This window comes from Coenobita brevimanus, chromosome 94, assembly GCF_032717465.1.
Source record: "Coenobita brevimanus isolate Jiangsu-jjx chromosome 94, ASM3271746v2, whole genome shotgun sequence".
In the NCBI taxonomy this organism is placed as follows: Eukaryota; Metazoa; Arthropoda; class Malacostraca; order Decapoda; family Coenobitidae; genus Coenobita; species Coenobita brevimanus.
The window spans coordinates 19429954-19446220 of NC_137047.1; the positions used below are offsets into that span (position 1 = coordinate 19429954).

The 16267-nt window shown below is 42.9% G+C and overlaps 1 protein-coding gene across 2 annotated transcripts in view; it reads left to right on the forward strand.

The window, feature by feature from the left end:
* Positions 1-16267, forward strand: part of Slik (Sterile20-like kinase) — a 452675-nt gene that overhangs the window by 109119 nt on the left and 327289 nt on the right. For both annotated transcript variants that reach the window (XM_080282573.1, XM_080282574.1), the window contains exons 5-6: positions 12080-12210; positions 15079-15212. In XM_080282573.1, the coding sequence (XP_080138699.1) occupies positions 12080-12210; positions 15079-15212 (265 nt within the window). The remainder of the gene's footprint in view (positions 1-12079; positions 12211-15078; positions 15213-16267) is intronic.

The window sequence follows — 16267 nt, forward strand, 5'->3', positions numbered from 1 at the left end:
TACTGATTGTGGATGCTTAACAGTCGGCACCGTGTAAGCAGGGTCATATCGACCACAGGAGGCAGGACGACGAACCTTGGCAGAACACACCTGGAACACTTGATATGGGCTTTCATCAGAAAACATAACTTTTCTCCACTCATCCAATGTCCAGTGTGTATACTTCTTGGTAAACTGAATGCGCTGCTTCTTCACGTGGTCAGTGAGAAGCGGTTTCTTGGCTGCAGTGCAGCATGGCAAACCCAGCCTCTTCTGCAAGCGGTGTTGGGTAGTTCGAATTGAGACATCTTGTAACAGCTAGGGATGCATTCTCTTCAATTCTTCTGCTGTCAGTCGAGGATTCTTGAATACTTCCCTCTTCAGAAGCATATCAGTACCTCCGGAAGTTGTCCTCTACTTTCCACCGCCATGCTTGTGCTATGGTATGACATCAGGTGGCAGGCTGCGCGCTGCAGCAAGAATCTTCATGACGGTCGACTTTCTGCGTCCAGTATGTTCACAAATCATGTTGATTGGGACATTATCCTGCCTCTATGCAATGATATGGACCCTCTCATCCCTTGAGCAGTACTTTCCAGCCATGACAACTCGACTCTAGGAAATAGCAGGGCAAACAGTAATGTATACGGGAAAAGAGGGAGGTGCAGGCTTAGAGTGACGGGAACATATACTCCCACTCTCGGTTCTGGGCAAGCACTAATGTGCCGAGTGTTTCACCACCTCCCACGAACACCAGAGGAGTTGCTAGTTACTTCTTGCCCATAAAATTCACTTGGTAGAGGTGGAAACACAAAGCAAAGACACAACTCTCCCATAGCAATTCTGTGTGTAGGTCCTAAGTCAGTTTGCAGTGGGTGTATGCATATATATATATATATATATATATATATATATATATATATATACAGTATATATATATATACAGTGTATATATATATATATATATATATATATATATATATATATATATATATATGTGTGTGTCAGGAGAGGCAAGAGCTCCCTGAACTTCTTCCAACCACTTGTCACCCTAGCCACAGAGCTAGCTCCGGCCCCACCTCCAGCACACAACATGTCTCCCAAATAACAAAACTCTTCCACACACTCAAGAGATTCACCAGCAAGTTCAATCTTTTCACGTCTGACGATCTCCACCTGCTCACCCCGGCACGCCGTACACGTAAAATCAGCATTATCTCGGAGTCTACCTCTGATACCACTTCATCTCTTATGCACCCATTTATCACACACACCGCACAAGATGGAATTACTTCCCACGCCCTTGTGGCAAACTGCACATGGCCATTCTCCCTCGTCTTTGACAGTACCGCCACCAACCCTAGATATCATCACTTTTGTTTTACCTGCATTTACCCTTAAACCCTTTTGCCCCATACCGTCTCTCCACTTCCTAAACCTTTCCTCTGCCTCCCTTTCATTCTTCAATCAACACCAAATCATCAGCATACAACAACTCCGACGGGAGTCTGTTTCTAAAGTCACGTGAAAGGGCTTCAAGTACCATGATAAACAACATGGGACTCAAGACTGACCCCTGATGCACACCAACATTCACGGAAAACTCATCACTCAAATCTCCATTCACTCACATACATGGGCATAACCACCCTAACCAGCCACTCCTCCAAGCCAAGCTTTCTCATCGCCCACTTCACCACCTCTCTAGGGACTGTCAAAGGCCTTTTCCAAATCAACAAAAACAAAATAAAGATCCCTTCTCCTACCAATATATTTTTCCTGAAGCTGTCGAACAATGAATATGGCATCAGTGGTCCCCCTACCTGGCATAAACCCAAATTGCATCTCATCAATATTCACTTTTTCTCTAATCATACCTTCTAAAACTCTCTCCATTACCTTCATTATCTGATCTAAAAGCTTTATACCTCTATAATTTCCTCTTTCGAGGGCATCACCCTTCCCTTTATACACATTTACAATTACACTCTTCAGCCAATCATCTGGGACAACACACTCATAAATAATCCTGTTTATCAGGTCAGTGACTAAACTCACCCCTATATCGCCTGAGGCCTTCAACATTTCGGCAGTCAACCCAGACACACCTGCTGCCTTCCCCACCCTCATCCTGCCTATTGCCTCACTCACAGTAGCAGTATCAATCAAAGGCCAAGGGCCAGACACTGGATCTGCTGGCTCCAAACCTTCCCTGTCCCAGTCAAACTCCTCATTCAACAACCGGTTATAATGCTTTCTCCATGCATCTTTAATATCCTCACTGTTCACCACTACCCTTCCTTCATCATTCTTCACACACTGCTCACCTATGATATCCCGATTATCCCTCTTCACCTGACCTGCCACCCTAAATATATTTTTCCTTTCCCCATGATTTAGGTTATCAAGTAATTGTCTCTGTGACTCAGACTTTGCCCTGTATACCTCTCTCCTAGCCCTACGCTTGGCAGCCAAATATTCCTCTTTGCAACCACCCTTCTTCCATTCCCGGAAAAGCCTTCTTTTCTCCTTAATTGCAGCTTCTACACCCTCATCCCACCACCAAGTTACTTTATGTCTTGGTGGTCCTCTTGTCCAGCCGCATGTTACATCAGTAACTCTCAAGAAATTGTTCTTAAGGGCTCTGTACTGTTCATTAACGCCTCTGTCTACAGCTCCCTGTTCAGCCACCACTCTCCTCAACTCGCTATAGAAGGCATCCCTTACTACTTGGTTTTTCAGCTTCCATATTTTCCTCCTAGGTACATAAGTCCTCTTTTTCATCACTTGTTCTTTAAGCACCATATCACAAATCAATAGTTTGTGCTGCTGCACACACTCCTCACTTCCTATAACTTTAACATCCCTTACTAACCTCCTATCGGCCCTCCTAACCAGAAAATAATCTATCTGACTGCTATTTCCCCCAGACTCATACGTAATTAACCTACTGTCTCTTTTCCTAAAATATGTGTTGCACACAATCATGTCCGTTGCCTCCTCAAACTCGAGTATCCTTTCCCCTTCTGCATTCCTTAGACCATATGCACATCCCCCATGCACTCCTTCATAACCTTGTGCTGCTTCACCTACATGACCATTTAAGTCCCCTCCCAAAATCACTATCTCATCATCCCGCATACCACCCACTACACGTATTAAATCATCCCAAAATCTATCTTTCTCTGATTCATCCAATCCTGCCTGTGGAGCATATGCCAATATAATCACAGCTATCTTTCTTCCCAACAGAATTTTCACTACCAATATCCTATCGCTTACTCTCAACACATTCATAACATATTCCACCCATTTCTCCGCAACCATCACACCAACACCTCCATATCCGTCTGTCCTCCCCTGCCAAAACAACTTATAGCAACAGTCCTTCCCAACAATCTTTCTGGCTGATCCACCCCTGTACCGGACTTCCTGCAAACACGCCACATCCACCCACCTCCTACTGAATGCCTCAACGACTTCCCCTGCTCTTCCCCTCAAACTTCCCACATTCCATGAACCCACCCTCATCCCCATGGGTGATTTACTGTCCTCAGGCTTGCTTTGAAACCTTTTTTGTTTTGTCATCTTCAGCACAGGTCCCACTCACTGCACACACACACATATATATATATATATATATATATATATATATATATACAGTGGAGCACCAATTTTCTCGCCTAATTGGGTCCAAAAATAATGCGCGAAAGTGGAATTAGCGAAAGTTGGGGCATTGTCTTTATGGCAAAAAGGCTAATTGGTTCCTGGTTATCCTAAAGTAACATCAGATTTTCATTTTCACTTGCAATACAGTACATCAGATCACTATTGTACATTGCATTGTGAGATACAAACAATAAAAACTGTACAGTACACATTATATGAGGAGAAACATACCACAGAGACCAGGTTGAGGCGTTTAATGGATGTTGGGGGGTAAGTATCCGAGGCGCGTGGCGGGCTTATTTAGCCACGCCAGACGTATTGGCGCCACCTCTTGCTGCCTCACTACCACCATGCTGTTTCCTCATACTACGCACTGTCGATTCTGGGATGTTAAGTATACGGCAGATTTCACTGTTTTTTGCGCCCTTGTCCATGTACTCAACTATCTTCCTTTTCATTTCATTATTATACTGCCGTTTCTTCACTCCAACACGATACTCTCTTTTAGCCTTGGCCTTTCCTCCCGACTTTGAATGTCCCGGCCACTTTTTATCACCACCACTGCCTCCCGGCCCTGCCCCCACACCACCAGGCCCTTTCCCCACACTACCAGGTATAGTAGAGGCCATTGAACCGTGAGAATCCAACACAATGGAGCTAGCACGCTCGTACACAATGGCGGGAATGGGTGGACAGAGTGTTGACATGACGTCATTCAAGATGGCGGTGGGTTGCGGGCGGGCGGTGCAGGAAATTCAAAGTTCAAAATATTGTCCCAAACCCAAAATTTGTGCATGAAAATCGATTTTTTTTCAAGCGAAAGTGGAAGTTAGGGAATATTTGGTGCATGCCGCGAAAGTGGATTCCGCGAATCCTGCTGTAGCGAAAGTTGGTGCACTACTGTACAGTATATATATATATATATATATATATATATATATATATATATATATATATAAATGGGTGCATAAGAGATGTAGTATCAGAGGTAGACTGCGAGATAATGCTGATTTTATGTGTATGGCGTGCCGGGGTGAGCAGGTGGAGATCGTCAGACGTGAAAGGATTGAACTTGCTGGTGAATCTCTTGAGTGTGTGGAAGAGTTTTGTTATTTGGGAGACATGTTGTGTGCTGGAGGTGGGGCTGGAGCTAGCTCTGTGGCTAGGGTGAGAAGTGGTTGGAAGAAGTTCAGGGAGCTCTTGCCTCTCCTGACATTGAGAGGGCTCTCCCTACGTGCTAAGGGGTCTTTGTATGCAGCATGTGTTAGGAGTGTAATGCTGTATGGCAGTGAGACCTGGGCAGTGAAGGAGGAAGACATTCGCCGGCTCAGACGTACAGAAATGACAATGATTAGGTGGATGTGCAGTGCGTCCCTGCGTCCAAGGCCTGGAGGGGCTGGGTTTACAATGGAAGAGTTGAGAGGTAGGATGGGACTGGAGTGTATTGGTGTTGTGATGAGGAGAGGTAGATTGAGGTGGTTTGGACGTGTGGAGAGGATGGGGGATGATAATTGGGTGAGGAAGGTGAGAAGTGTTAATATTTGGGGTGGGGTTATGAGGGGTAGACCGAGAAAGAGATGGGACAAGGTCATTAAGTGTGACCTTAGGGTTAAGGGACTGAACAGGGAGGCTGCAATGGATCGTGCAGCGTGGAGAGCCGCCATTAGGTGGCCAAGGCCGACACATGCAAGCATGTTGGAGCCTTTAAAAACGAAAACGATATATATATATATATATATATATATATATATATATATATATACATACACCCCCCTGGGGGTAGGGGAGTTTCAAGAATACTCCCCCAGTATCCCTGCTTGTCGTACGAGGCGACTAAAAGGGTTGGTGGTGGGTTAGTGCCCCACCCAATAAAAAGAACTAACTAAAAAGCGAATAAAGCGCCTCGGACCCGGACGGACCATACGTTGACGACTAAGAAACGGACAAAGGACATTCTGAGGGTGGGAACATGGAATGTGAGAGGAGTGAATGATGAAGTGAAAGAGAGAGAGATTGTTCAGGTGCTTGAGGATGCAAAAGTGGATATATGTGGATTGACTGAAACTAAATGGAAAGGTGAAAGGGTGAGAGAATGGGAATATGGTGTAGGTATATGTGCAGGAGTCAGTGAGAATGAGAGGGCAAGAGAGGGAGTATGTCTGATGATAAGCAAGAAGTGGAAGGAAAATATAAGAGAGTATGGAACAGTGGGTGCAAGGATTGTATGGGTAAGGATGAAAGTAGGTATACAAGCATGGGCGATTGTATGTGTGTATGTTCCAACAGAGGATCGAGTGGCAAGAGTGAAAGATGAGTTTTGGGCGAGAGTAGAAGCATGTATGGACAAGTTTGAGAGGAGCGAGAGAGTGCTGTTGATTGGAGACATGAATGGCAAAGTTGGGAATGTACGAGTGGATGGAGTGGTTGGTCAGTGGGGTGTGCCAGCTGAAGTAGATGGGAATGGTAGTGCTTTGGTGGACATCTGTGCTGGTAAGGGGTTGGCAATAGCCAACACCTATTTTCGTCATAAGATGATCCACTGGTATACATGGAGAGTAATGAGGATGGATGGATGGTGAACTTGTTGAACGAAAGGCAATGATAGACTACGTGTGTGTGGATGAGCGAATCAGAAGACAAGTGTTGGATGCAAGAGTGTGGAGAGGGTGGGGGAATGGAGTCTTGGACCATCACTTAGTGATGGCCAAGGTAGAGCTGCAAAGAAAGTGGTTGAGGAGACGAAGGGGAAGACAGGAGGAAGCAGCTCCTGTGAGAAGAGTGGAGAAATTGCAAGATAGTGAGAAAATGACAGAGTATAAGAGCATAGTGAAAGAAAGATTGGGAAGGTATGAGCTAGAGCAGATGGAAGGGGTGGAAGACGTATGTAAGATATTCACGGAAGAGATAAGCGCAGCGTGTAAGGCAGTTTGTGGGGTGAGGAGGAGATGCAAGGGTGTGCAAGGGACAGCATGGTGGAATGATGAGGTGAAACGAGCTGTGGAACAAAAGAAGAAGGCATATGGTGAATGGTTGGCGAGTAGAGGTAGGGGAGAAGATGAGAGAGAGAAGAGAGAGGTATATGTGAGCAGGAGAAGGAAGGTTAAGAGACTGGTGAAGGAGAGTAAGAAGAAAGTGGATGAAGAGTTTGGGAGGAATCTGAGTGTGAAATGGAGGGAGAGTAAGAAATTGTTTTGAAAGGAGGTAAAGAAAGTAAGGCAGTGTGAAAGGGGAAATAGTAGGGGAGTGAAAGATAGGAATACTGTAATAGATTGTTGGTGGAGAAGAGAGAGAAATTGAGGAGATGGAAGGAGCACTTTGAGGATTTGTTGAATGTAGAGAATGAGAGCAGTGTGAGTATAAGTGGTTGGGGAATGGCTGAGAGAAGAGATGAGAGGAGGGAGGAAGAGATCAGTAGGTCGGAAGTAGTGGAAGCGATGAAGAAGATTAAGCTGGGAAAGGCCCCAGGAATTGATGGAGTGCGTGGTGAAATGCTTAGGTATGGGGGTGAGATTGTTGTGGAGTGGATATGGAAGTTGTGTAGATTGGCTTGGGAAGAGGGAAGAGTTCCAGAGGACTGGAAATCAGGTATAATTGTTCCTCTGTACAAAGGAAAAGGAGAGAGAGAAGTATGTGGTAACCATAGGGGTATCTGCCTTCTTAGTGTGACTGGTAAAATATATGGTAGAATACTCATTGATAGGGTTAGGCATATGACAGAGGAGCTAGTTGGAGAAGAACAAGGGGGATTTAGGAAGGGAGAAGGGTGTGTAGATCAGATATTTGTTCTAAGATGTTTAGTGGAGAAGTATGTAGAGAAGGGAAGGAAAGTGTATGCTGCCTTCATGGACTTGGAGAAAGCTTATGACAGAATAGATAGACAAGGTATGTGGAAGGTATTAAGAATATATGGAGTGGAGGGGAAATTGTTGAGTGCTGTGAAGAGTATGTACGAGGGAGCTAGGGCTACGGTGCAAGTGGATGGTGAGCTGAGTGAGTTCTTTGATCTCAATGTGGGTCTGAAACAGGGGTGTGTGATGTCTCCATGGCTGTTTAATATATATATGGATGGGGTTGTAAAGGAGGTGCAAGGTAGGTCAGTGGATGTGGGGGTGGCCCTAATGAATGAGGGTGAGATTTGGAAGCTTCCGGTGTTGCTGTTTGCTGATGATACAGTATTGTTGAGTGAAGATGAATGGGAGTTGCAAGGTTTGGTGAATGAATTTGGGACAGTGTGCAGGAGGAGGAAGCTGAAAGTTAATGTAAACAAAAGTAAAGTTATGGTATTTGAGAGGAATGAAGTCACAGAGTGTGCAGTGAGGTTGGATGGTGAGGATATGGAGAATGCGAGTGCATTCAAGTACTTGGGTAGTGTGATGAGTAAGGATGGAACTTTGGGGGATGAAGTACGTGAAAGGGTACAGCAGGGAAGAAAGGTTGTTGGTACACCGAAAGCAGTGATGAGAAATAGGGAGGTGAGTATGGAAGTTAAGAAGTCACTTCATGATGGTATTGTGATCCCTACCCTGACGTATGGAAGCAAGGCATGGACCTTGCAAGGGGGGAACAAATCAAGAGTGAGAGCAGTGGAAATGAATTACTTGAGAGGAGCATGTGGAGTGACGTGGAGGGACAGGTTGACGAATGAAGAAGTGAAGGAACGTTGTGGGGTGGTTGTGGATGTGGTTGAAAAGATTAGGAGAAATACACTGAGGTGGTTTGGACATGTGGAGAGAATGGAGAATGACTAAGAGGGTGTATGTAGGTGAGGTGGAGGGAGGGAGAGGGAGGGGTAGACCGAGGATGAGGTGGAGGGATGGAGTTGAGAGGTATATGAGGGAGGGGGGGTGAGTTGGGGGGGAGGGTAGTCAAATGGTGGGTGACAGAGTGACTTGGAGGCGTTTTGTCTGCGGCCACCCTTTGCGGGATTAGGGCGTCGGGCTATAGATAGATAGATAGATATATATATATATATATATATATATATATATATATATATATATATATCTATCTATCTATCTATCTATTGCCAGACGCCTCAATCCCGTTTGGGGTGGTCACAAACAAATCGCCTCCAAGTCGCCCTGTCCCCCGCCATTTCACTGCCCTGCTCCCAACTCACACACCCCTTTCTCATATACCTCTCCACCCCATCTCTCCATCTCATCCTCGGCCTCCCCCTCCCTCTTCCCCCCTCCACCTCACTCACATACACTCTCTTCATCAGTCTTTCACCCTCCATCCTCTCCACATGGCCAAACCACCTCAGTGTGTTCCTCATAACGCTTCCTATCACATCCACATCCACACCACAACGCTCCTTCATATCCTCATTCGCCAGCCTGTCTCTCCACGTGACTCCACAGGCTCCTCTTAAATAACTCATTTCCACTAATCTCACTCTTGACTTGTGTCCTTCCAACAATGTCCAAGCTTCAATTCCGTACGTTAGAGTTGGTATCACAATACTGTACTGTCATGTAGTAACTTTTTCACTTCCATGCTCACTTCCCTGTTTCTTATCACTGCTTTCAAAGAACCAGCAACCTTTCTTCCCTGCTGTACCCCTTCAAGCACTTCACCCTCCAAACCTCCATTCTTACTCATCACACTACCCAAGTACTTAAACGTACTCACATTTTCCAATTCCTCACCATCCAACCTCGCTGTACATTCACTAACTTCACCTCTCTCAAAGATCCTTACTTTACTCTTCCCTACATTCACCTTTAGATTCCGTTTCTTACACACTCTCTCAAACTCATCCACCAAGCCTTGCAGCTCCCCTTCATCTTCACTCAACAACACAGTATCATCTGCAAACAACGGTACAGGGAGTTTCCAAACACTATCCTCTCTCACCAGGACCACTCCAACATCCACTACCCTACCTTGTACCTCTTTTTTTACCCCATCCATGTACAGATTGAACAACCATGGAGACAAGACACATCCCTGTTTGAACCCAACTTTCAAAGAGAAAAATTCACTTAGTTCACCATCCACACGCACTGCAGCCTTCGCACCATCGTACATACTCTTCACAGCATTCAACAACTTCCCATCTACTCCATATATTCTTAACACTTTCCACAATCCTTGTCTATCCACCCTGTCATATGCTTTCTTCAAATCCATGGAAGCCGCATACAACTTCTTTCCCTTCTCTAGAAACTTTTCCACTAAAGATCTAAGAATGAATATCTGATCTACACAACCTCTTCCCTTCCTAAAGCCTCCCTGTTCTTCTCCAACTAATTTCTCTGTTCTTTCTCTAAGTCTGTCAATAAGTATCCTACCATACACTTTTCCTATTATACTAAGAAGACAAATGCCCCTATGATTACCACACACTTCTTTTTCCCCTTTTCCTTTGTACAAGGGAATAATTATACCTGACTTCCAATCCTCCGGGACTCTACCTTCCTCCCAGGCCAATCTGCACATCTTCCACATCCATTCTACTACTATCTCTCCCCCATGGTTCAGCATTTCACCACACACTCCATCAATTCCTGGGGCTTTCCCCCATTTAACTTTCTTCATTGCTTCCACAACTTCTCTCCTACTGATATATATATATATATATATATATATAGAGCGAGAGAGAGAGAGAGAGATAGATAGATAGTATATATATATATAGAGAGAGAGAGAGAGAGAGAGAGAGAGAGAGAGAGAGAGATAGATAGATTGATAGATAGATAGATTGATATAGATAGATAGATTGATATAGATAGATAGATAGATAGATAGATAGATAGATATATATATATATATATATATATATATATATATATATATATATATATATATATATGTATATATATATATATATATATATACAGTAAACCCTCATTATACGATGCCTCTTTGTACGATATTTCGCTTATACAATGTCAAAATTTTTGTACCCTATACCCACTATACAATGGGAACGATTTGCGACAATGATGGATCATCCGCAGCTCAGTGAACAGCGAATGTGGAAACGCAACAAAAACGTCCTCACACTGTCGGCATTAGACCACACACACTTGTCCACCGGTCCAGCCTCATTAGCCAGCCCTGCCCAGCCAGGCAGTTCTGACATTGATGAGTGAGGGCTGTGAGTCCCTGTGACTGTGAGGCCGAGTCGGGACAATTCGCCATCAGGACGATTCCCCATCATTTATTTACGTATCAGTTTATTTAACAAGTACACAAGTTTTTTAATTATGTAAGTTATAAAAGTGATGGTGGTTTATTGTTTATATAGTAAATGTAAAATATGGCATTAAATCATGGGCATTAAATGAAAAATAATAATATATTGAAACAGTGAATCAGCTGATTTATGATCGATCCTTCATCTTAGCATAAGGCTACATACGAGACATTGGCATTTATATGAATGCCTAATTACCTTAAGTGAACGATTGACATACATTGGAATTATACAAATAATCTTCATGTTACGTCTATATAAATGTTTCGGGATATTTCGCCATCAAGTCAATTCGCCATCACAACAATAACAAGACAATTCGCCATCGGGACTTTTCGTCGTCAGGATGATTCCCCGTCGTTTATTTTCATATCAGTTTATTTAGGAAGTACACTAGTTTTTTAGTACTGTACTTGTACCTCTTCAAAGTCATTTTAAAATATACCCAGGATGTTGTAGTACCAATGGAATTTAATGAAAACAGCTGTGGGTGATGCTAGAACATAATTCAAAGTCAACTACAGCAAGGTAGAAACAAGTTAAATATTGTCTAAAAGTGCAACTTACAAATGATATCCAAAGCCAATGCTATTGAATGAAAATAGACTTTGATAGATCCCCCTGAGAATTAGTTATTAAAGTATCAGTTAATCAGTAATAAGTATGTTTATAGAATGACGGGGAACATCCATATTATGACGGCGAATTGTCGACTTCATGGCGTATTGTCTAGGAACCACATAAACAACCGTTGCTTGCTTCAGTAAAGGTAAGATCTACTATATACTGTAGTTTTCATGTTTTTTTCTCTTTATTCATTATTAATGTGTTACTTTAAATGTTTAAACATAAGGATATTTCATGTATGTGAGTGCTAAGGTGTGTGTATGTGAGAGTTTAGGCACATCTGGGAACGTATCCCCATTGACTCCATGTTATAATGGGATTGCTATACGATGGATTGCTTTACGATGGGGTTTTCAGGAACGGAACCCCATCATATAATGAGGGTTTACTGTATATATATATATATATATATATACACAGTATATATATATATTATTATTATTTTCCTGGGTGCTATGCTCCTGACACTGTTGGAGGGGGTAACTGAGAATTATGTGAATTGGGTGATCTCTGGACTTTATTCATTTAAATTAGAAAAATATGTAATTGTATATAGGGTCTCTTTTCATTTTATGTAGATTTTTCTTTGAATATTTTCAGCTGATTTTGGAGTGTCTGCGAAGAATAAGAACACATATGACAAGAGAGGGACTTTCATAGGTACTCCGTATTGGTTAGCACCAGAGGTTATCCTGTGTGAAACTTTCATCGATGCCAAATATGATTACAAAGTAAGTTGCATGATCAGTTACTTTTATTTGGGCTCATGTTATAAAAATTGTTCACAGTGCTGTTTCTTGTTCCATTACTGATGTTCAGTTGGCCTTGTACTTCTGTGATGTTAAATAATGTTTGTCTAGGAATGTGTTGTGTAAAGTGCAGTAGATAATTATTTGTAAAAACATTTTGGAATTTAGAAGTACGTAGATGATAGATGTAAAATTGTAGTATGTCATCCAATTGACATATTTCACTCTTTGAACTTGCTTACAATATTGAGTCTGTGGACCATTGGTCTTTTGAAGGAAGCTGGGCACCATGATACACTTATGTGAAGTGGAAATGAAAAGTGTAAAGAAAAAGCATTGATATGCCACATTTATAAGTACAGTAGGCTCGCCCAGTGCGCGTCATCACAGTGAGCGAATCGCATTGTGCGCGAGTGACCAAAAATCATAACTAAAAACCTTGAATGTGCGAGTTTACCCCACATAACACGAGGTAGAGGCAAGAAGTGGCTTAAAAACGCCATTTTCCATCAGTACGCGACCCCCCCCTCCCCCACACAACGCGCCAATAGTGACCTAGAGGCTCATGGGGAAGGTGCTCAAGAGGAGTCTACAATAAGATATCGCCAATAACAGCTTCAATAATAACGTTTTCGGCAATAACAGTAAGTTAGAATAGATACCCAGTTTCTGTAATAATGATGTTTATTTCGTGAATACCAAGTTGTTATACTGCCAATTCGTCCATAACAAGATGAGGAATGAAACAAACAAGCAGAAGAGATGAAGGAAATTGCCGAAAATGTGAGCAGTAGTGAGGAGGAGAGGGAGGATCCTCCCCTGACTCGCCCACCGCCGTCCTCCACTGCCCCACCTGACTCACCAGCCACCTTCCTCGCCACCTTCACAGCCCCACCTGACTCACCTGCTTCACCTGGCATACCTGCAACCCCCACCATAATGACTTGCTGTATTCTGGAAGAAATGTAACATTCAACAGGCCGTAAATTTCTTCGTCAAAGCCTGGAATAATACAACATTGGCAACCGTTAAACAAGCGTGGTGTGGCCGGGGTGGCGGCGGGGGCACTGTAAGTGCGTTGCTGCGCCTCAGAACTCTTGTTGTTTAAATCCATCAGGCCTGTTGTCTACTGTTGTTAAGATGACTGCCCATATTTTTGTTATTGCAGCTATATCTGTAGTACAGTGTCTGAAAAATTTGACCTTTTTTATGTGTCTAAGGGCCAAAAAATATCCAGGTATTAGGGGGTACCGCCCATATGTAATTTTTCCCATAAGATTATGTATTCTCAATGCACGAATTCCCAGTGCGCGAGGTCGTGGACCGCCCAATCCCTCGCGCACTATGCGAGCCTACTGTATTCTTAAAATATATTTTGAACCCATATAGACAAAGGCTAGAGAAAGGTACATTGATGTATATTCTCCATCTTGTGCAGTGTTTATGATGGTGGATGCATAAGAGATATGGTGGTTTTAGAGGTATGCTGTGAAAGACTGCCAATTTTGTGTACACATTGTGTTTGGGAGAGCATACAGTAAATTGTCCAGTGTGAAAGGATTGATCATGCTGGAGTCTTGTGAGTGTGTGGAGGAGTTTTTGTTATGAGGGAGACATGTTATGTACTGGTGATTGGGGCTGGAGCTAGCTCTGGCTAGGGTAAGGAGTGGTTGGAGGAAGTTCAGGTACCAGGTAGCTGTTACCTTTCCCAACATTGAGGGATCCTTGTTTGCGGCATGTGTTAGGAGTGTACTGTAATGCTGTATGGTAGTGAGACGTGGACAGTAAAGGAAGAGGATATTCACAGCCTGAAACATACAGAAATGATGATGATTAGATGGATTTGTAGTGCGTCCTTGAATGCAAGGCCTGGGGGTCTAGGATTATGATTGAATAGCTGGGAAGAAGGATGGGATTGGAGTGTATTGCTGTTGTGATGGGGAGGGGTAGGTTGAAATGGTTTGGGGATGTTGAGAGGATGGAGGATGACAGTTGGGTGCAGAAGGTAAAAAGTGCGAATATCGGGATAGTGTTGAAAAAGACAGACTAAAATGACCTGGGACAAGGTCATAGAGTGTGACCTGAGGGATAAGGGACTGAATAGGGCAGCTACTAGAGATCGAGCAATGTGGAGAGCCACCATTAGGTGACAAGGCCAACACATGCAGACATATTGGAGCATTTATAAATATTACGAAACCATGGTGTCCATTGTGCACATGGGATAATGGCAGGCCATTCGACTCAACTCCCATACATGACAGCACTATGCCAGAAATAAGGTTACATAAACCCAGAATCCCAGCATCACCAATAGAATTTGAAGACTTTGAAACACTTGGTGAGTGGGGTGTGCCTGCTGAGATAGATGAGAATGGGAGTGCGTTAGTGGACATTTGTGCTGGGAGGGGGTTGGTGGTAGCCAATACCCTCTTCAGGCATAAAATGATCCACAGGTATACATGGCGAGTGATGAGAAGGGTGGGTGGTGAACTGAATGAAAGGAAGGCAATGATTGATTATGTGTGTGTGTATGAAAGGATGATGATATATTACCATCTTTTTTTTTTTTTTTTTTTTTTTTCTTTTTTTTTTTTTAAAGTTCCACTGCTATGGTTTCCTCTTCTTATTTTTGGATACTATTCACCCCATTTAACAGTAGGAACCAGGATTATGATGATGACGATGACATAAACATACTGTATACTATACCGGTAAGCTAATTTGATTCTCTCTCTCTCTCATCAACACTAACCTTGCAGGAATTTTTCCTCTTATTTGTTGGATTAGGTAATGGATGGATGGATAGATCTGTTGGATGCTTAAGCTAATTAGATTCTTCTCTTCTAGGCTGACGTTTGGTCACTGGGCATCTCATTGATAGAATTTGCCCAGATGGACCCACCCAATCATGAAATATCTCCCGTCCGTGTTATGCTCAAGATTCAGAAGTCTGATCCTCCTAAACTAGACTTCCCTTCAAAGTAAGTTTTGCCTGCTTTTCCTTCTGTGTGTCCATTGGTCAGTTTCATACCCTGAAAGATTATCCTGGACATTCTGGAAACAAACTAGTCTAGATAAACTCTGGATGCAGCATTAAGTAGTAGATAAATACAGTCTTGTCTTATTATACAACTATTCTTTGTGTGGTGAATCGCTAAAACGATAATTAAAATGTACAATTTTTAGGATCATGAAAAAAAATTGGTAGTGATTGAACTAGAATGATAGTTTCGGTGATCACCTCTGAGAATCTTGTACACTCTTGGTGATGCACGCAAGCCAAGATGGCTACCCATTGTTTACATTGGCTGTGATCGTTTGCCTTTGGTTCAGTTTTGTGCATGTAAGACCACTGAAACACCATTGCTATTGCCAGATGACAGTACAAATGCTTAACCAATAGTTCAGTGTGTGATATTAAGTGAAGCAATACCTTTTTGTGTGTGAAGTACTGAAACTTGTGTCTTGGAAATCTTGTCAACCATAATACCCCGCTTCACCTTGATGGGCCTCTATAGTCATTTGACTAAACCAAGATGGCTGCCCAATGTTTACACTCACTGTTATCATCTGCCTTTCATTTCATTTTGTGCACATAAGGCCACAGAAACACCATTATTGCCAAATAACAGTGAAAGTCCTTAACAAATACTGTAGTGCAATGTATGATATTAAGTGAAGTGAAAACTTTTTGTGTGTGAAATACTGAAACTTGTGACTGGGAGATTGTGTCAACCTTATGTATGGAGCCTGCCCATAATGGGCCTCTAATCAGAGGTAAGATGGCTGCCCAGTGTTTACATTGGCTATGATCATCTGCCTTTCATTTTATTTTGTGCATAAATTAATGGCCACTCAAACACCATTCGTGGTAGGTGGTGGTGACCATCATCCACTCATTTGATGTAGTGCTACCTTACTTCTTCCTTAGCCTTTATCATTCTTTTTTTGTGCCTGCCCTCTTCTCTTCCTATTTCTCCCATCTTTCCTGTCACTTCTTATTGCTTTTCTTTCCTTTACAGGTGCCTTTACATTG